Source organism: Bos taurus, chromosome 6 (genome assembly GCF_002263795.3).
Source record: "Bos taurus isolate L1 Dominette 01449 registration number 42190680 breed Hereford chromosome 6, ARS-UCD2.0, whole genome shotgun sequence".
NCBI classification, from domain to species: Eukaryota; Metazoa; Chordata; class Mammalia; order Artiodactyla; family Bovidae; genus Bos; species Bos taurus.
In genome coordinates this window covers 105,499,795-105,521,236 of record NC_037333.1, presented here as the reverse complement: position 1 = coordinate 105,521,236, position 21,442 = coordinate 105,499,795, and the positions used below count along the sequence as shown (strand labels likewise).

At 43.5% G+C, this 21,442-nt stretch overlaps 1 protein-coding gene across 1 annotated transcript in view; it reads right to left on the bottom strand.

The window, feature by feature from the left end:
• Positions 1 to 1,035: 1,035 nt before the first annotated feature.
• The window catches only part of LOC132345594 (uncharacterized), a 21,734-nt gene continuing 1,327 nt past the window's right edge, over positions 1,036 to 21,442 (bottom strand). The window contains exon 2 of the mRNA XM_059887898.1: positions 1,036 to 2,118. Coding sequence (XP_059743881.1) covers positions 2,010 to 2,118 — 109 coding nt within the window. The 3' untranslated portion in view covers positions 1,036 to 2,009. The remainder of the gene's footprint in view (positions 2,119 to 21,442) is intronic.

Below are 21,442 nucleotides of genomic sequence, written 5' to 3'. Positions count from 1 at the left end.
AAAAAAAAGGAACAAATCTCAAACCATATAAAACAAAACAAAAACAATAGAAATGGATCACAGATATAAATGCAAAAGCTAAAACTATAAAACTGCAAAAAGAAAACAATAAAACTTTTTACCTTGTGTAGGCAATGATTCTTAGCTGTGATACCAAAAGCAAACAGCCATAAAGGAAAAGTCTTAATAAACTGGATTCCAATAAAATATTAGTTAGATTTTATCATAATCAAAACGTTCTGCTCTTTACAAAAGATTGTTAAGAAAATAAAAGGTTCCTTAAAATAATAAAAATAGAACTATCATATGATCCTGTAACTCCTGAGTATATATCTGGAGAAAACATAATTTGAAAAGGTATATGCACCCAAGTTCATTGCAGCACTATTTACAATAGCCAAGACATGGAAGCAACCTAAGTGCTTACTGACAGCTGAATAGACAAAGAAGAGGTAGGATATAAAAAGAAAGAAAGAAAGAATGCCATTTGTAACAACATGGATGGACCTAGAGATAATCATACTAAGTGCAGTAAGTCAGGCGGAGAAAGACAAACATCATATGATATCTCTTATATGTGAAGTCTAAAAGAAAAAATTATACAAATGAACTTATTTATGAAACACAAATAGACTCACAGACACAGAAGACAAACTCTTTCCCCATTGTGAAAGGGGAGGTGGGGAGGGATAAATTAGGAGTTTGAGAGTAAAACATACATATTATTATACGTAAAATAGATAACCAACCTGTACCTATTATACAGCACAGAGAATTCTACTCAATAACTTGTAAAAACCTACAATGGAAGAGGATGTAAAAGAATAGATATATATGTATAAATATATAACTGAATCGCTTTGCTCTGCAACTAAAATTAACACAACATTGTAAATCAACTGTATTTCAATCAAAGTTTTTAAAAATTAAAAACAGATATTTAGGCTTGAAACTGTCACATAATGAAAGCAAAAGTATTTTTTCCTTGAATTATTAATTTTAGCAGAACAAAATAAAAGAAGAGGCAAATCTCAGGTTGGGAGGAAATATTGAACATATATTTGACACATATTTCATATCCAAGAAATATAAATAACTTATGAAAATCAATTTTAAAAAGACTTGAATAAACACTTCACAAAATAAGAAAGATATATAAATGGCCAACGCACTGCAAGAAAAGATGTTCCACACTGAGTCAACAGAGAAATAAGAACAGTTGAGGAAAGTTGCCTCTGGAGAGCCAAATTAGATGAAGATAAAGAAAAAGAAAGCTGACTGTTGTTTTCCATCATAAAATTTTAGTACTATTTGATTTTCCAAAACTGGGGAACTTTTTAAAGCAAATGTTTAAAACAAAACTTTTTAAAGTACAACAAAACTTTTTAAAGCCGAGACCTGTCTGACTCTTAGTGACCCCATGAACTGTAGCCCACCATGCTCCTCTGCCCATGGGATTTTTCCAGGCAAGAATACTGGAGTGGGTTGCCATTTCTTTTCCAGGGAATCTACCTAACCCAAGGATTGAACCCGGGGCCTCCTGCATTGCAGGCAGACTCTTTACTGTCTGGGCCACCAGAGAGCATCCAAAGGAAACATTAATTTTTTTAAGATGAGTGTGTCCTATGAAGCCAATAGGTCATTGGCTTGGTCATTATAGGAAACACAACTTAAGCCAAATGTTCAAACCAAGAGCTCTTCATGGAAATAATAGGAATAGACAGCTTGAAGGAGATAATGGATGTTGAGATACCCAGAAACAAGCAATACTGGGAATCTGTTACTTTGCATAGGGCCATTTGGATGAGGAAACAGAGGTGGGAGTTGTCATTGCTGGAACAGAGGAGGGAGAGCTGCAGTCATTGAAAAGTGGGTAACTGCCCGGACATGCAACACTGAAACAAGAGGAAAGCCATCCAGACCCCTCTGTGCCGCCCTGTAGTCTCCTGGCAGCCCCTCCCGTTGGTCATACCCAGTGAGAAGGCACTAGGCAGGGCAGTCCACAGGGATCAGCATCTCAGGACAGAGCGGCCACATGAGGAGGGAGACTGGGAGTGAGGACAACCAGCAAACCAGCAGCTCCACATCTCAGGTACCTCCTTGCAAAATTCTTGCACCCTGGGGAGGAGATGTACACAAAAAGATACGCATGAAGACGTTCTCTTTATATTGTCTATATTAGCAAAACATTATGTCCCCTTGGCAGAAAACTATGCAGCTCTGAAGAGGAAAGAGCTACGTGTTATCTTTCAATGTAAATGCATCTCAAAGACAACCATATAATATTTCAGTAAGTTTTGAGAGTTCATATAATAATACCATATATTGTTCACGGGTACATATTAAAAAATAAAAGTATGAATCAAGGATGTTGTGTGTACACGTTAAACATATGACATGGAAAAGCAAACAATAATAAACTACATTTTAAGAACCTTACTAAAGAGCCTCTGGATGAAAGTGAAAATCCATTGCTTTGACTAGACGGACTTCTGCTGGCAAAGTAATGTCTCTTCTTTTTAATATGCTGTGTAGGTTGGTCATAATTTTTCTTCCAAGGAGCAAGCGTCTTTTAATTTTATGGCTGCAGTCACCATCTGCAGTGATTTTGGAGCCCCCCAAAATAAAGTCTGTCACTGTTTCCCCATCTATTTGCCATGAAGTGATGGGACCAGATGCCATGATCTTACTTTTCTGAATGTTGAGTTTTAAGCCAACTTTTTCACTCTCCTCTTTCACTTTCATCAAGAGGCTCTTTAGTTATTCACTTTCTGTCATAAGGGTGGTGTCATCTGTATATCTGAGGTTATTGATATTTCTCCTGTCAATCTTGATTCCAGCTTGTGCTTCCTCCAGCCCAGCGTTTCTCATGATGTACTCTGCATAGAAGTTAAATAAGCAGGGTGACAATATACAGCCTTGAGTACTCCTTTCCCAATTTAAAACAGTCTATTGTTCCATGTCCAGTTCTAACTGTTGCTTCCTGACTTGCATACAGATTTCTCAAGAGGCAGGTCAGGTGGTATGGTATTCCATTCTCTTTAAGAATTTTCCAGAGTTTGTTGTTGGAGAAGGAAATGGCAACCCACTCCAGTACTCTTGCCTGGAAAATCCCATGGGTGGAGGAGCCTGGTAGGCTATAGTCCATGGGGTCTTGAAGAGTCAGGCATGACTGAAGTGTGGCTTTGGCATAGTCAATAAAGCAGAAGTAGATGCTTTTCTGGAACTCTCTTGCTTTTTCAATGATCCAGTGAACGTCAGAAGACTGCTAATTTCACACCATGCCCTCCCTGCTGGCCCAGCAGTTCCTTTGCCTCAGCCCTGCATCAAGCATGTCCTGATGGTTACTTCCTGGCAGTGCTGGGAAGAGCAAGCCATCAGGATGCTGATGCACCAATCATTAAAGAGGATGCTGACCTAGAGGGGTGAGAAGGAGTGGGAGGGAGGCTCAAGCAGGAGGGGACACATTTATACCTATGGCTGACTCATGCTGATGTATGGAGAAACCAACACAATATTGTAATTATCTTTCAATTCGAAATAAACAAAAAGAGGATGATTGATCAAATCAGTCCAATTCTGTACCACTTAAGACCAGCAAAAAAAAGCAGGGGTGGAATACATATCATATAGAAGATAAATGTCAAAACATATCTAAGAAAACTCTAGCAGAGAAAAAAAAAAGTAGTAGCGAGGGAGTGAGGAGGCAATCTTGCTTTACCAGATTTTCTAAAAACAAAAAGCCATTGTAACTAAAACAAGTTAGAAGCTCACACATAGGAAAATTGAGATGTGATAAGGATGATGTTACAAGTCAGTGGGAAAGGGTGGTTTGTTTAAATAAAGATGCTAGAACGATGCTAGTCACACAGGGAGGAAAGGTAGACCCTTCCTTTTACCTATATAAAAAATAAAGAATTTTCATGAGGATTGAAACACTTAAATATAAAAACATATAACAATAACCATTTAGAAGAAAACCTATGAAAATATTTGCATGTCCTTGGCATTTATGGCAGTGTTGTGGTGGGGGTGGGGGGAGCCTCTATGTAAAACTCAAAAAAAAAAAAAAAAGGAAAATGAAGAAACATTTCACTATGCAAATATTTTAAATACAACAAAAAGACAATAAGCAAAGTCAGACAACAAGGAATAGACTTTAAAAAAACAATATTTGAAGCACATCAATCAGATAAATAATTCCTGTGTATATATTCTATATAAATATGTTAATATTATAGTTCCCATAAATTAACAATACAAGGACAAATAGCCCACCTAAAAATAGTCAAAGGATTAAAAATAGTTGTTTTATAAAAGGAGAAATTCTGATGCACATAGATACATTAAAAAGAAGTTCAACTTCACAATTAGCAGGGACATTCTATTAAAGTAACAGTGACTTAACATTTTGCCAACAGGTGACAAAAAGTGCAGAAGAACATTACAGTGCTAGTTGGAGGGATGAGCAGGGGGTGAGTGGGACAAGCTGGCAATTCTATAAATGGTTATTAACAGTAGGCACTGGAATTACTGCCAATATTTTTGAAAATTAATTTGGCAAACTGTTAAAATTAAAAATATATGTATCCTTTTATTTACCAATTCAAGTTCTGGAAATTGATCCTATACAATTAGATTTTACAGAATGAAAAGTGTATTTACCCAAGTAGGAAGTATAAAGGGTATTTATTGGTTCAGTTTTGTCGCTCAGTCATGTCCGACTCTTTGCGACCCCATGAATCGCAGCACGCCAGGTCTCTCTGTCCATCACCAACTCCCGGAGTTCAGACGCAACTCCATCGAGTCTGTGATGCCATCCAGCCATCTCATCTTCTGTCGTCCCCTTCTCCTCCTGCCCCCAATCCCTCCCAGCATCAGAGTCTTTCGCATAAGGTGACCAAAGTACTGGAGTTTCAGCTTCAGCATCATTCCTTCCAAAGAAATCCCAGGGCTGATCTCCTTCAGAATGGACTGGTTGGATCTCCTTGCAGTCCAAGGGACTCTCAAGAGTCTTCTCCAACACCACAGTTCAAAAGCATCAATTCTTCGGCGCTCAGCCTTCTTCACAGTCCAACTCTCACAATCCATACATGACCACTGGAAAAGCCATAGCCTTGACTAGACGGACCTTTGTTGGCAAAGTAATGTCTCTGCTTTTGAATATGCTATCTAGGTTGGTCATAACTTTTCTTCCAAGGAGTAAGCGTCTTTTAATTTCATGGCTGCAGTCACCATCTACAGTGATTTTGGAGCCCAGAAAAATAAAGTCTGCCACTGTTTCCACTGTTTCCCCATCTATTTGCCATGAAGTGATGGGACCAGATGCCATGATCTTCATTTTCTGAAGGTTGAGCTTTAAGCCAACTTTTTCACTCTCCTCTTTCACTCTCATCAAGAGGCTTTTTAGTTCCTCTTCACTTTCTGCCATAAGGGTGGTGTCATCTGCATATCTGAGGTTATTGATATTTCTCCCAGCAATCTTGATTCCAGCTTGTGTTTCTTCCAGTCCAGCGTTTCTCATGATGTACTCTGCATATAAGTTAAATAAACAGGGTGACAATATACAGCCTTGATGCACTCCTTTTCCTATTTGGAACCAGTCTGTTGTTCCATGTCCAGTTCTAACTGTTGCTTCCTAACCTGCATACAGATTTCTCAAGAGTCAGGTCAGGTGGTCTGATATTCCCATCTCTTTCAGAATTTTCCACAGTTTATTGCGATCCACACAGTCAAAGGCTTTGGCATATCAATAAAGCAGAAATAGATGTTTTTCTGGAACTCTCTTGCTTCTTCCATGATCCAGTGGATGTTGGCAATTTGGTCTCTGGTTCCTCTGCCTTTTCTAAAACCAGCTTGAACATCTAGAAGCTCACGGTTCACATATTGCTGAAGCCTGGCTTGGAGAATTTTGAGCATTACTTTACTAGTGTGTGAGATGAGTGCAATTGATTGTGTGGTAGTTTGAGCATTCTTTGGCATTGCCTTTCTTTGGGATTGGAATGAAAACTGACCTTTTCCAGTCCTGTGGCCACTGCTGAGTTTTCCAAGTTTGCTGGCATATTGAGTGCAGCACTTTCACAGCATCATCTTTCAGGATTTGAAATAGCTCAACTGGAATTCCATCACCTCCACTAGCTTTGTTTATAGTGATGCTTTCTAAGGCCCACTTGACTTCACAATAAGTAAATTAAAATTCATTAATAAAAGAATGATTAGATTAACTGAAGTGTATCTAGGCTGTGGAGTATTATGCAACTATTTAGAAGATTGCTTTAGCACTTCATCAATTTTTCTACTAGAATATTTATTATAGATTGTATGTGATGAAAGCCCCTTGCAGAGAGATGAATAGAATTATTCTGTCTATAAAACAACTATATCCCACAGCATGTATCTGACTATCTTTTCATAGTATGGTTATATAAGAATGCACTAGAAGTTATTAAGATCTGTTAGAGGTGGGATAGGAACATGTTTGAGAAAGGAGAGATGGTTTTGAGACAGATGAGGAAGAAAGAGACTATAACATAAGAAATACTCTGGCATCAAAAACAAAACAAAACAAAACTCTGGTATTGTGCAAGACAAAGAGTAAACTAGAAAATTCTGTAACAGCAAATGTGTAAAACTATGTATGTGCACAAGGCTAGAAGGTAACCAGGAAAAATGGGAACACTATCTTGATTGGTAACAAAAAGGGGAAAAAGGACTTCCCTGGTGGTCTAGTGGTTAAGATTCTGCTCTTCCACTGTAAGGGACCTGGGTTCAATACCTGGTTGGAGAACTAAGATCCTACATGCCATGCAGTGTGGCCAAAACACAAAAAATATGGTGTTATCTATTTCCTCAATTACTGACAGCAACACCTCTCTGCGATGTCTCATGATATTTGCAAGTAATCACCATTTTTCACTTTCTGAATCTCTTTTCAAAACTGCACATGATGTAAATCCCCTATCGTCTCTTAAAAAAAAAACAAAAACTCTAAAACCTAAAGTGCTTGCTCTCCCTCCCCACCCTACCACCCAGTCTCTTCTGCCAACACACTTAACATTTTTACAGAGTTGTTATTATGAATTTGGAGAAACTCAACTTCATTTTGAAACTGAAGTTAAAATACATTATCCATATTCCTTATAACAATCACATTTAAAATAATAGCCAAAACTGAAGTTTGTATGTAGAAAAATAAATAGCATTCTTCTTTAACAATAAACTAAAATAACACAGTGAGCATCTTTTATGTACCAATGGTTTTATCATCTTTTTAATTAGTAAATAAAACATGATGTCATCTTATTTACTTTCCACAGATATCTATGGTGTTACCTGTGAAGTAGATATTATTATTCCTTACTCAGAGCTTGTGATTACAGCTCCTTCGTGATTATGGGTTTAGAAACACTGTCACACCCTCTAGGAAGACCCCCTGTAGTGAAAGTTGCTCAGTCATATCCAACTCTTTGTGACCCCATGGACTGTGGGTAGCTGTTCCCTTCTCCAGGGGATCTTCCCAACCCAAAATCAAACCCAGGTCCCTCACATTGCAGGCAGATTCTTTACCAGCTGAGCCACAAGCGAAGCCCAAGAATACTGGAGTGGGTAGCCTATCCCTTCTCCAGCAAATCTTCCAGACCCAGAAATCAAACCAGGGTCTTCTGTATTGCAGGTGGATTCTTTACCAACTGAGCTATCAGGAAAGCCCAACTAGACTCATGGGGAAAATGTCTGATGAAAATACCCTGAGACTAGAGCATATTGCATATATCTGGTGGTTCACAATCTGAAGATGAAGCCCTTCCTATGTGACAGAAGACTGCTTGCAGTTGCTTCCGGAAGACCCTAGCCTCTCTGCATTTGCCTTCTCTGCCCCACCACATCCCTTTACTAAAGCTCTACGTGAGTACACCCTGTGGGGCCTCGTGAGCCCTTTCATTATCCAACACTGTGCAGCCGTGACTCACACTGAAAACTCAGCTTTCAGTCAACTCACATGTGTGGAAACCAACCATGCTCCGTTCTCACACTTATTGAAAAATGGTTGTCATACTGATTAGGAATTCACCCTTTTACATGTGGTCATGAAACCGAGCAGGACCCTGTGGGACTCCTGGACACAAAGGACTTTCTGTGTCCCTTGTTTTCTTCTTAGCAGGAAATAGTCGTGTACAGATGTGAGAATTGGACTATAAAGAAAGCTGAGTACCAAAAACTTGATGCTTTTGAACTGTGGTGTTGGAGAAGGCTCTTGAGAGTCCCTTGGACAGCAAGAAGATCCAACTAGTCCATCCTAAAGGAAATCAATCCTGAATATTAATTGGAAGAACTGATGCTGAAGCTTCATGAAGCTCCAATACTTTGGCCACCTGATGCAAATAACTGACTCACTGGAAAAGACCCTGATGCTGGGGAAGATTGAAGGCAGGAGGAGAAGGGGATGACAGAGGATGAGATGGTTGGATGACATCACCATATCAATGGACATGAGTTTGAGTAAACTCTGGGAATTGGTGATGGACAGGGAGGCCTAGCGTGCTGCAGTCCATGTCGCAAAGAGTCAAACATGACCGAGAGACTAAACTGAAGTGAGGTTTCATTCAGCATCCATGGCCTTCCCTGAGTTCCAAAGGGCCAGGTACAAATGACTGCTAATCAGGGAAGGGAGGGGAAGATGAGACAGGGGCAGAGAAGCCAAAAACAAGAAACAGTAGTGCAGCCTTGGGGCAGGGTACACAGACAATACCATCCTTATGGCAGATAGCAGAAAGGGACTGAAGAGCATCATGATGAAAGTGAAAGCAGAGAGCGAAAAAGCTGGCTTAAAGCTCAACCTTCAGAAAATGAAGATCATGGCATCTGGTCCCATCACTTCATGGCAAATAGATGGGGAAACAGTGGAAACAGTGGCAGACTTTATTTTTCTGGGCTCCAGAATCACTGTAGATGGTGACTGCAGCCATGAAATTAAAAGACGCTTACTCCTTGGAAGAAAAGTTATGACCAACCTAGACAGCATATTGAAAAGCAGAGACATTAGTCATTAGTCTCTCTAGTCAAAGCTATGGTCTTTCCAGTAGTCATATATGGATGTGAGAGTTGGAGTATAAAGAAAGCTGAGCACCAAAGAATTGATGTTTTTGAACTGTGGTGTTGGAGAAGACTCTTGAGAGTTCCTTAGACTGCAAGGAGATACAACCAGTCCATCCTAAAAGAAATCAATCCTGAATATTCACTGGAAGGACTGATGCTGAAGCTGAAGCTCCAATACTTTGGCCACCTGATGTAAAGAGCTGACTCATTGTTAAAGACCCTGATGCTGTGAAAGATTGAAGGCAGGAGGATAAAGGGACAACAGAGGATGAGATGGTTGGATGGCATCACCGTCTTGAGGGACATGAGTTTGAGCAACTCCGGGAGTTGGTGATTGACAAGGAAGCCTGGCATGCTGCAGTCCATGGGGTTGCAGACTTGGACATGACTAAGTGACTGAAGTAAGACAGTAAGTGTTGCAAGAGGGCATCAGAGGGCAGACACACTGAAACCATACTCACAGAAAACTAGTCAATCTAATCACACTAGGACCACAGCCTTGTCTAATTCAATGAAACTAAGTCATGCCCGTGGGGCCACCCAAAAAGGGCGGGTCATGGTGGAGAGGTCTGACACATTGTGGTCCACTGGAGAAGGGAATGGCAAACCACTTCAGTATTCTTGCCTTGAGAACCCCACGAACAGTATGACAAGGCAAAATGATAGGATACTGAAAGAGGAACTCCCCAGGTCAGTAGGCGCCCAATATGCTACTGGAGATCAGTGGAGAAATAACTCCAGAAAGAATGAAGGGATGGAGCCAAAGCAAAAACAATACCCAGCTGTGGATGTGACTGGTGATAGAAGCAAGGTCTGATGCTGAAAAGAGCAATATTGCATAGGAACCTGGAATGTCAGGTCCATGAATCAAGGCAAATTGGAAGTGGTCAAACAAGAGATGGCAAGAATGAACGTCGACATTCTAGGAATCAGCGAACTACAACGGACTGGAATGGGTGAATTTAACTCAGATGACCATTATATCTACTACTGCAGGCAGGAATCCCTCAGAAGAAATGGAGTAGCCATCATGGTCAACAAGAGAGTCCAAAATGCAGTACTTGGATGCAATCTCAAAAACGACAGAATGATCTCTGTTCGTTTCCAACACAAATCATTCAATATCACAGTAATCCAAGTCTATGCCCCAACCAGTAATGCTGAAGAAGCTGAAGTTGAAGACCTATGAAGACCTACAAGACCTTTTAGAACTAACACCCAAAAAAGATGTCCTTTTCATTATAGGGGACTGGAATGCAAAAGTAGGAAGTCAAGAAACATCTGGAGTAACAGGCAAATATGGCCTTGGAATATGGAATGAAGCAGGGCAAAGACTAATAGAGTTTTGCCAAGAAAATGCACTGGCCATAGCAAACACCCTCTTCCAACAACACAAGAGAAGACTCTATACATGGACATCACCAGATGGTCAACACCAAAATCAGATTGATTATATTCTTTGCAGCCAAAGATGGAGAAGCTCTATACAGTCAACAAAAACAAGACCAGGAGCTGACTGTGGCTCAGATCATGAACTCCTTATTGCCAAATTCAGACTTAAATTGAAGAAAGTAGGGACAACCGCTAGACTATTCAGGTATGACCTAAATCAAATCCCTTATGATTATACAGTGCAAGTGAGAAATAGATTTAAGGGACTAGATCTGATAGATAGAGTGCCTGAAGAACTATGGATGGAGGTTCGTGACATTGTACAGGAGACAGGGATCAAGTCCATCCCCATGGAAAAGAAATGCAAAAAAGCAAAATGGCTGTCTGAGGAGGCCTTCCAAATAGCTGTGAAAAGAAGAGAAGCGAAAAGCCAAGGAGAAAAGGAAAGATATAAGCATCTGAATGCAGAGTTCCAAAGAATAGCAAGAAGAGATAAGAAAGCCTTCCTCAGAAATCAATGCAAAGAAATAGAGGAGTGGGCTCGATAAAGGACAGAAATGGTATGGACCTAACAGAAGCAGAAGATATTAAGAAGAGGTGGCAAGAATACACAGAAGAACTGTACAAAAAAGATCTGCACAACCCAGATAATCACGATGGTGTAATCACTCATCTAGAGCCAGACATCCTGGAATGTAAAGTCAAGCGGGCCTTAGAAAGCATCACTACGAACAAAGCTAGTGGAGGTGATGGAATTCCAGTGGAGCTATTTCAAATCCTGAAAGATGATGCTGTGAAAGTGCTACACTCAATATGCCAGCAAATTTGGAAAACTCAGCAGTGGCCACAGGACTGGAAAAGGTCAGTTTCATTCCAATCCCAAAGAAAGGCAATGCCAAAGAATGCTCCAACTATCACACAATTGCACTCATCTCACACGCTAGTAAAGTAATGCTCAAAATTCTCCAATCCAGGCTTCAGCAATACGTGAACCGTGAACTTCCAGATGTTCAAGCTGGTTTTAGAAAAGGCAGAGGAACCAGAGACCAAATTGCCAACATCCACTGGATCATGGAAGAAGCAAGAGAGTTCCAGAAAAACATCTATTTCTGCTTTATTGACTACACTAAAGCCTTTGACTGTGTGGATCACAATAAACTGTGGAAAATTCTGAAAGAGATGGGAATACCAGACCACCTGACCTGACTCTTGAGAAACCTGTATGCAGGTCAGGAAGCAATAGTTAGAACTGGACATGGAACAACAGACTGGTTCCAAATAGGAAAAGGAGTGTGTCAAGGCTGTATATTGTCACCCTGCTTATTTAACTTATATGCAGAGTACATCATGAGAAGCACTGGACTGGAAGAAGCACAAGCTGGAATCAAGATTGCTGGGAGAAATATCAATAACCTCAGACATGCAGATGACACCACCCTTATGGCAGAAAGTGAAGAGGAACTAAAAAGCCTCTTGATGAGAGTGAAAGAGGAGAGTGAAAAAGTTGGCTTAAAGCTCAACCTTCAGAAAATGAAGATCATGGCATCTGGTCCCATCACTTCATGGCAAATAGATGGGGAAACAGTGGAAACAGTGTCAGACTTTATTTTTTTGGGTTCCAAAATCACTGTAGATGGTGACTGCAGCCATGAAATTAAAAGACGCTTACTCCTTGGAAGAAAAGTTATGACCAACCTAGATAGCATACTCAAAAGCAGAGGCATTACTTTGCCAACAAAGGTCCATCTAGTCAGGCTATGGTTTTTCCAGTGGTCATGTATGGATGTGAGAGTTGGACTGTGAAGAGAGCTGAGCGCCAAAGAAATGATGCTTTTGAACTGTGGTGTTGGAGAAGACTCTTGAGCGTCCCTTGGACTGCAAGGAGATCCAACCAGTCCATTCTGAAGGAGATCAGCCCTGGGAGTTCTTTGGAAGGAATGATGCTAAAGCTGAAACTCCAGTACTTTGGCCACCTCATGCGAAGAGTTGACTCATTGGAACAGACTCCGATGCTGGCAGGGATTGGGGGCAGGAGGAGAAGGGGATGACAGAGGATGAGATGGCTGGATGGCATTATTGACTCGATGCAGGTGAGTCTGAGTGAACTCCAGGAGTTGGTGATGGACAGGGAGGCCTGGCGTGCTGCGATTCATGGGGTAGCAAAGAGTTGGACATGACTGAGCGACTGAACTGAACTGAACTGTCTGAACTGGGGCAGGGTCCTGGTCCCCCTCAAGGGATCACACAATAATATTTCTGAGCCATTTTTCAGATACTGAAACCCCCACCAGGTGGAAGAAATTCACTGAATGCTGCCCACAAGCACAAAGACCCCAGGCTGCTAACCATCAGAAGGTTGATGATGCTGACTCCCAATTACCTCACCACCAACCAATCAGAAGAATGTCTATGAGCTGATCACATCCTCCTCTTTGAACCATTACTATAAATCTCCTCACTAACCCCTCCAGGTCGGGACATATGGTTTTGAGTGCACTTAGCCCTGTGCCTCCTGGCAAAGCAATAAAGCTATTCTTTTCTACTGCACCCAAAACTCTGTCTCCGAGATTCAATTCAGTACCGGGGTACAGAGGCTGAACTTCAGTTACAGTCATATCTTTCAAGGGGTGGTTCCCTCCTCATGTTCAAACTGCAGGTCTTGGCCAGAACCAGCCACAGAATTTACAGAATCCAACACAAAATAAAAATGAGATCTAATTTTTCAAAAGTTAAGAAAGATTTCAAAATGGTGACAGCACAGCATTAAACCAAGTGCAACACCCTTGTGAACACAGGCTCCTGTATGACTGCACAGGTCACTGGCACCTGAAGGAACCTCTGGTCCTGATCAAACTACAACCAGGGATGCCATTCAATTGCAAGACGTGAAAAGACATCTTCCTGGAAGCTTTTTCTCACTAGCAAGAGCTATACCGTCCTGTATAGAGTCCTGCTCTCTTCCCTGCGATCTCTGTGCTGCCTGGAATAGGTTCTTAGACCTCTTCCAGTAGCCTGAGGATAACACTGCTACACCAAAGATGGCAGCAAGTAGAGATGGACAGAACCATGCCCTCCAGTTCAGTCACTCAGTCGTGTCCGACTCTTTGCAACCCCATGCACACCAGGCTTCCCTGTCCATCACCAACCCCCAGAGCTTGCTCAAACTCATGTGCATCAAGATGGTGATGCCATCCAACCATCTCCTCCTCTGTCATCCCCTTCTCCTCCTGCCTTCAATCTTTCCCAGCATCAGGGTCTTTCCAAAGGAATCAGTTCTTCGCATCAGGTGGCCCAAAGTATTGGAGCTTCATGAAGCTTCAGCATCAGTCCTTCCAACGAATGTTCAGGACTGATTTCCTTTAGACTGACTAGTTGGATCTCCTTGCAGTCCAAGGGACGCTCAAGAGTCTTCTCCAACACCACAGTTTAAAAGCATCAATTCTTTGGCGCTCAGCTCTCTTCACAGTCCAACTCTCACATCCATACATGACCACTGGAAAGACCATAGCTTTGTCTATAGGTACCTTTGTCAGTAAAGTGATGTCTCTGCTTTTTTAACATGCTATCTAGGTTGGTCATAGCTTTTCTTCCAAGGAGCAAGCACCTTTTAATTTCATGGCTGCAGTCACCATCTGCAGTGATTTTGGAACCCAAGAAAATAAAATCTGCCACTGTTTCCATTTTCCCCTCATCTATTTGCCATGAAGCAATGCGACCAGATGCCATAATCTTCGTTTTTTGAACGTTGAGCTTTAAGCCTATTTTTTTCACTCTCTTTCCCATTCATCAAGAGGCTCTTTAGTTCCTCTTCACTTTCTGCCATAAGGGTGGTGTCATCTACATATCTGAAGTTATCAATATTTCTCCTGGAAATCTTGATTCCATACTGTGCTTTACCCAGCCCAGCATTTTGCATAATGTACTCTGCATAGAAGTTAACTAAGTAGGGTGACAATATACAGCTTTGATGTACTCCTTTCCCAATTTTGAACCAGTTCTGTTGTTTAAAGTCCAGTTCTAACAGTTGCTTCTTGACCTGCATACAGGTTCCTCAAGAGGCAGGTAAAGTGTTATGATATTCCCATCTGTTGAAGAATTTTCCACAATTTGTTGTGATCCACACAGTCAAAGGCTTTAGTGTAGTCAATGAAGCAGATGTTTTTCCTAAAGCTTTTCCTAGAGTCAGTCTTTAACCCTGTGACCATCCAACTCCTAGGAATTGATTACAGGGCACAGTGCACCTTAGGGTGAATTCTCCAGCCTTCATCCTTTCTCACTTCTCTGATCTTTTCTCTCAAGTCTCCAGAACCTTGAATTCCTAGGAGGAACATCATTGTGCAGAAGAAATCAACTCTCAGCTTTATGTAAGGAAAGTGAGGTCCCAAAGTCAAGGTTTGGAATTTTCTTTTCCCTAACAAAGACAGTTTTTCCCCAAGAGGATTTCTAGTCGCAGTCATTGCAGGAATGTTTCCAGCGTTAACTTATTTACTCTATGAGGTTTCTGAACAAAGTGGAAAAATAAACTCTGGGGGCTATAATCCTCATATTTGTATTCTCAGTACACAAAAGTGAGCAAAATAAAAATCCCTCCGTTCAGCTTCTACAATTAAAAAAAAAAAAAAGTGAGCAAAATAAAAACGATGCTTGTTCTCTCTCCCTGCCTTGACAACTGACAACACATCAACCAGCGGCTGCTTTGCCATCTTGGTTTCCAGACTAAAAACGTCAAAGAGCCCAGTCCTCGGCTAATTGAAGTCTGCTGGCTCGTGGTAAAGAATCCGCCTGCCAATGCAGGAGACATGGGCTCCATCCCTGACCTGGGAAGATACCCTGAGGAAGGAAATAGCAACCCACTCCACTATTCTTGCCTGGGAAATCCTATAGAGAGAGGAGCCTGGCAGGCTACAGTGCGTGGGGTCACAAAGAGTCAGACACAACTGAGAGACAGAACAACGTGTAAGTGCAAAGTAAACCTCCGTCTTTTTAAGCCACTGAGATTTGGGAGTTATTACCAGAGTGTAAACTAGCTTATTCTAATTGATGCAGTAATCAAATCATCTATGCTGCTCAATATGAGCATCACTTTAAGTCTTTTACAAAAGTTAACTAACTCATCTCATTCTCATATGAAGCGATACTATTATTAATTCTGTAATTTTCCCAGATGAGAGAATTCAGAGATGAAAGACTGGATCAGTAAGTAAATGTCAATACTCGCATTTGGGAATTCCACCTCTGCTTCTGCTCTGGTCACCCGGACCACAGCTTTTTTCTCTTGAATTAACAAATAACAACTCAACTATTATGGGTGCCTGTTAAGTGCCAGACTCTCAGCCTTGGGCACTGGGAATACGAGGGTGAATGAAACAACTTATTTGGTAGTGTAGTAGAATGAAAGGACTCGAGTAAAAGAATAAAAAACGAATTCAGTTCATCTACGAAGAACGCAAAACACAGAAACGATAGAGGGAAGGTGACAGTCTCGTGAGATGAAATGGTAAGAAACAAGGTAGTTTTTGAGTTGAAATTAAGAGAGATGAGAGATGTCCCGGGTAGAGCGAACAAGGCAAGGGTCTTGGGAAAGAAGCTGATGCACAGGCGATGCAGAGGGAGGAAATCTGGTGAGAGATGCTGTTGGAGCCTGTATAGAACTTGGAGGCTCCTGCGAGGACTCTGCAGCTGGGGAGTGAGTCAACTCCATCTACTTGTTCCAGCAGCACTCTTTGACACTGGAGATGATGAGTGCAAGCTGGAGGGGAGACAAGAGGCGCCCGCAGACGACTGGGGCTGTCGCGGGGAAGGACCGGCTCATCCTTCACCTCCATGCTATTATCCATTTTGAAAATCCAGCGTTTACCGCGCGTGGCTAGAACGCAGCCCAAGCCCCGAGCGACCATCCGCCGCGTCTGAGCAGAGCCCACTAAAACTCCTTTATCTCGTTCTGCGGATCACGCACTCGGGCGCTGCAGGCCCTGCCCGAGGGCTCTAAAAGTTCCAAATGCTCCTCTTGCTTTCGGTACCCATCCCCTCCCTTCTTGGGGACCCGCCCGCCTCTGCGCCTTGCTTTGCCTAAGGCTGATCTAGGCCGAGGACGCTGGAGACTCTGCCCGGCTCGGTCTTGGAAGCCGGGCCTGTTTTGTGCTTTATGCCAACGACCAGCAAAACAGCCGGGACGCGTGTCCTGGTGGAACTTACAGCCCAGAAGCGGCCACGCACACTTACTAGAGTCTCACAAAATGGGGGGTATTGGGGGAGTGGAGGGCTCATCCGGAATCCCTTTAACCTCACGCCTTCTGGATCTTGCAGGGCGACATCTGCATTTGTTCAAATGCAAAAGTTGCAAATGTGCCCAACGTAGGAGCGCAACTAAGGTCTCGGTAAGGCCCGGCGGCGCCTAGCGTTACTCCCCGTCCTCGGTGATCTGGCCAGCGCCGCGAGTCCATCAGCCCCCGACCTTCCTGTTCCCGCCATACGAGAGAAACAAAAGCAAAGCAGCACAGAAAGATTTCTCTCAGAAGCGCATCAGAAGGAGGGTCCGGGCGCGGGCTGGGGGCTACCGCGGGCTTGCAGCCCTGACGTCCGGGAGAGCGCGGACCCGTGGGTGCACCGGCGCGGGGTAGAGCTCTACACGCGCAGAGCCGCCCGGACCGCCGCGCAGCGACGCCACAGGCCGCCGGGGGTACTGCAGCCCGCGGCGCTCTCGGGTGGGGCGAGGCGGGGCTGGGCGACGTCCGGGCGGCCTCCTATGGCTCTACGGGCCGCGCATGCCCGGTGCGCTGCTTTCGGCTCCCGGCAAGGACCTACCGCTCCGTCCGGCGGCTCCCGGGGGGGCCGCATAGCCGCGCGGGGTATGCACCGTCCCCTTGAGGCGCATCCGATGGCTGGAACCGGAGCGTGACCCCTGGTGCCCACCTCCGTCCCGCAACCTCCACCGAAGTTTGCCCAAGTTACTGCCTTGTTAAGTTGAGAAAAGCCTCAGAGACCAGCAGTAACTTGCCCAAGGCCACACAGCCGAGGCACAAACGAGTAATGGGGTCCAGGATTCCACTCTGCAGCCTCCACTCCCTGTGCCCCGGGACTGGGAGGATAAACTGGATTTCCATATGTGTGCCGTGGTGTCGCAAAGATTCAGATACGACTTACTGACCGCGCACGCACTCTTGGGCACCTTGGGCGAGGAGGCCTTTGTCCCACTTCACAGAGGAGCAAACCCAAACTACGTACGGCTCCAAGTTCCTGGACATTTTTGAAATATTTCGAAATATTAAAAAAAACAAGTCGCTTCCCGGGGGTTCTCCCGTTTATGCACGGGCCTTTAAGTGCCTGGGATTTACGAGTCTTTGTCCTCACCCCTCCTCCCCAAACACTCGCAGGAAGTTCCCGACCTGTCTGTTAGAGACCTGGCCCTTTTCCAAGGCACAGCAGTGTCAGTACTTTCCTTTGAGACCCAAGATCCTCACTGGCAGAATCTCCGTCAACGGCTCCCTAAGAGAACACGGTTTGTAAGCGCCTAGGTTGACCTACGTTTACACTGCGCTTCGCAGGATCTCTACCCACGCTTTTCTCTATGAATAAAGCGAGCTCTCTTTCCTCTTCCTGTGCTAGATGCTACTCAGATTTAGAGCTCAGCTTCGGAGTTCCCTTCCCAGAGCCTTTCAGATCATCCTTTCACTCGCTTTGCACACTCTGCCAGATTACTCTACCCAGTTTTATCTTCCCCCAGCTTCTGCGTGGGTGCTCAGTCTCTCCAGTCCTGTCTGACTCTCTGCGACCTTATGGACTGCAGCCCGTCAGGCTCCTCTGTCCATGGAATTCTCCAGGAAAGAACACTGGAGTGGGTTGCCATGCCCTCCTCCAGGGGATCTTCCCCACCCTGGGATTGAACCCGAGTCTCTTCTGTCTCCTGCATTGGCAGGCATGTTCTTTACCACTAATGCCACCTGGGATGCCCCCCACCCCACTTCTAGCATTGCTTAATATTAATCATATATTCCATTAACTGTGTAAGATCTACAACTCCCAACAAAATGAATGCTCCCTGAAAGTAGAGCCTTATCTTGTTCCTCTGACCTCAGACCTAGCCTGCACCTGCACTAAACAGGCACTCAAGGAATGCTTGTTGAATAGATATATAAGCTCCCAGCCCTTACGCTCAATGCCTTATCTTGTTCACATGTCTTCCCTCCTCTCTCATATGTTAGGCAACTATATACGGGAGCTTGTATTAACTGTAAAAAATAGAAAATTATCCTATCAGGGTCTGGAAGTGAGCAGTCAGCAGAGCCTCGGTCCCTCTAAAATCTATAGGAGACAACCACCCCCCCCCCTTTTTTTTTTTCAGCTTCTGATAGCCCTAGGCATTCCGTGGCTTCTAGCAGCATAACCCCAATCCAGGCTTGTCCTGACCTGGCCCTCTGCTCCCTAGATGTCTGTGTCCTCACATGATCTCTGAATCTCTTCTCCTCTTCTTTTAAAGACACCAGTCATATTGGACTGCAGCCCTCCTAAAGAAGGATTTCACCTTAACTACCTCTGTAATGACCCTATTTCCAAAGAAGTTCGCATTCACAGGAGTGAATTCCCATTCTCATTTACTGGGCTTTAATACCATTTGAGGGGGCATAACTCAACCTATAACAGAGGTGATCCATGGAACACTGAAAAGAAACTGGCCAACTAAGCTGGAGGGTGGAGGAAGAAGACAGGAAGGGCAGCCATAAAGTATAAGAAATGTGCACTGGCTGACCATCCAACATTTCTGGGTAAACTCTCCTGCATCAAAAGACCTCTAGGGGACAACACTTCAAATTTAAGGGTTTCCACAAGAGTGGTTTCTACCCCAGCTTGGCCCCTTTCCAGATGATAAATACCCAATTTCCAGACCCTCCACAAAGCATTTTATCTCACTGTATAATAACTGGGCTCCTGAGAAATATAAACCTATCAGGGACTATGCTGAGCCTTGACCTGCCTTCTCTTTTTAAAGTTGACAATTGCTTGTGAGTAGGACCTATTCACTGAATGTTACAGGAGAAACTGAGGTTCATCCAGGTTAGGGAGCAGGCTCAAAGCTGTGTATATAACCAGCTCTAACTCCAGAGAAAATTCCAGGAAACCCAGAGGTACTCTTTGTCAGTTCTATGTGACTCAAGGGGGCAGAACTGTAACGCATGAGTGTGTGTTACACAGAGAAACAATGATTTGGGCTAAATTACAGGAAAAAATTATCTAACACTTATACTTAACAGTTTTTCCTGATTTGGCTTCTTTTGCCATCAGAGATTTCCAGGTTATTGCCATTTTAGATCCTTCAATTCTCTTCTGAAACCCAGCCCACTCTTCAGGGTGACTTTGAGCTATCTATTCCATTCTCTCTGATACGAACTGGCCATAAATGTGTTTTTCCAAGAAGAGGTTCACTAGCTTCTCAGTCCTAAGAGATAGAGGACCGGGAAGCACCCTTGTCAGCAATGACTCTGGCAGTGCAGAACAAGAATTACAGCTGCTGCTGGTGATCCACCTCTGGTTTGCCATTCTCTCTGCCAATTCTTGCTATTTCAATGGTGGGCATTTTTGCCTGCTACTGGTCCTGTCATCCTGAACAGCACTTCTCCGTGTGGAACAAGTCCCAGCCCTGCCGGCCAACGTCCTTGAACCTGGCCTCCAACAGGAAGTTGCTGGAAACCAGTCTTGCTCCATCCGGAGACTTGAAATTAATTTTGGTTGTTTTTCCTGAACAAACTTCGCTTTCGGGTGACTCTACTCCCCCTTCCCCATCTGTTCCTAATTAGGAGAAACTGTCTTTTGTAGAGAGCAACATCGGAGTCAGTGATTATGGAGACTCTAGCAAAACAGTCCCTCTTCTTTCCTTGGGGAGGCGTGGTTCTATTCGAGGTATAGCTTCCTTCTGGAAGGTCAGAAGTGCAGGAGAGAGTAGTTCTCCCCACCCCACCCCACCCCCACCCCCGAAAAGATCCCTGGACTTCAAAGCAACAGGAGAAAACGCTGGCATGGCAAACTCCATCTCCAGGTTCTTCCACGATCACTGTCCCGTCTGACTCTCAAAACAACCTACATAATAAAAATAAGGTTCTGGGCTTCAGGCCTTAGGAAGCATCACTACGAACAAAGCTAGTGGAGATGATGGAATTTCAGTGGAGCTAGTTCAAATCCTAAAAGATGATGCTGTGAAAGTGCTGCACTCAATATGCCAGCAAATTTGGAAAACTCAGTAGTGGCCACAGGACTGGAAAAGGTCAGTTTTCATTCCAATCCCAAAGAAAGGCAATGCCAAAGAATGCTCAAACTGCCACACAATTGCACTCATCTCACACGCTTGTAAAGTAATGCTCAAAATTCTCCAAGCCAGGCTTCAGCAATACGTGAACTGTAAACTTCCAAATGTTCAAGCTGGTTTTAGAAAAGGCAGAGGAACCAGGGATCTGCTGGATCATCAAAAAAGCAAGAGAGTTCCAGAAAAACATCTATTTCTGCTTTATTGACTATGCCAAAGCCTTTGACCGTGTGGATCACAATAAACTGTGGAAAATTCTGAAGGGGATGGGAATAACAGGCCACCTGACCTGCCTCTTGAGAAACCTATATGCAGGTCAGGAAGCAACAGTTAGAACTGGACATGGAACAACACTGGTTACAAACAGGAACAGGAATATGTCAAGGCTGTATATTGTCACCTTACTTATTTAACTTATACGCAGAGTATCATGAGAAACCCTGGGCTGGAAGAAGCACAAGCTGGAATCAAGATTGCCAGGAGAAATATCAATAACCTCAGATATGCAGATACCACCACCCTTATGGCAGAAAGTGAAGAAGAACTAAAGAGCCTCTTGAAAGTGAAAGAGGAGAGAGAAAAAGTTGGCTTAAAGCTTAACATTCAGAAAACTAAGATCATGGCAACTGGTCCCATCACTTCATGGGAAATAGATGGGAAAAC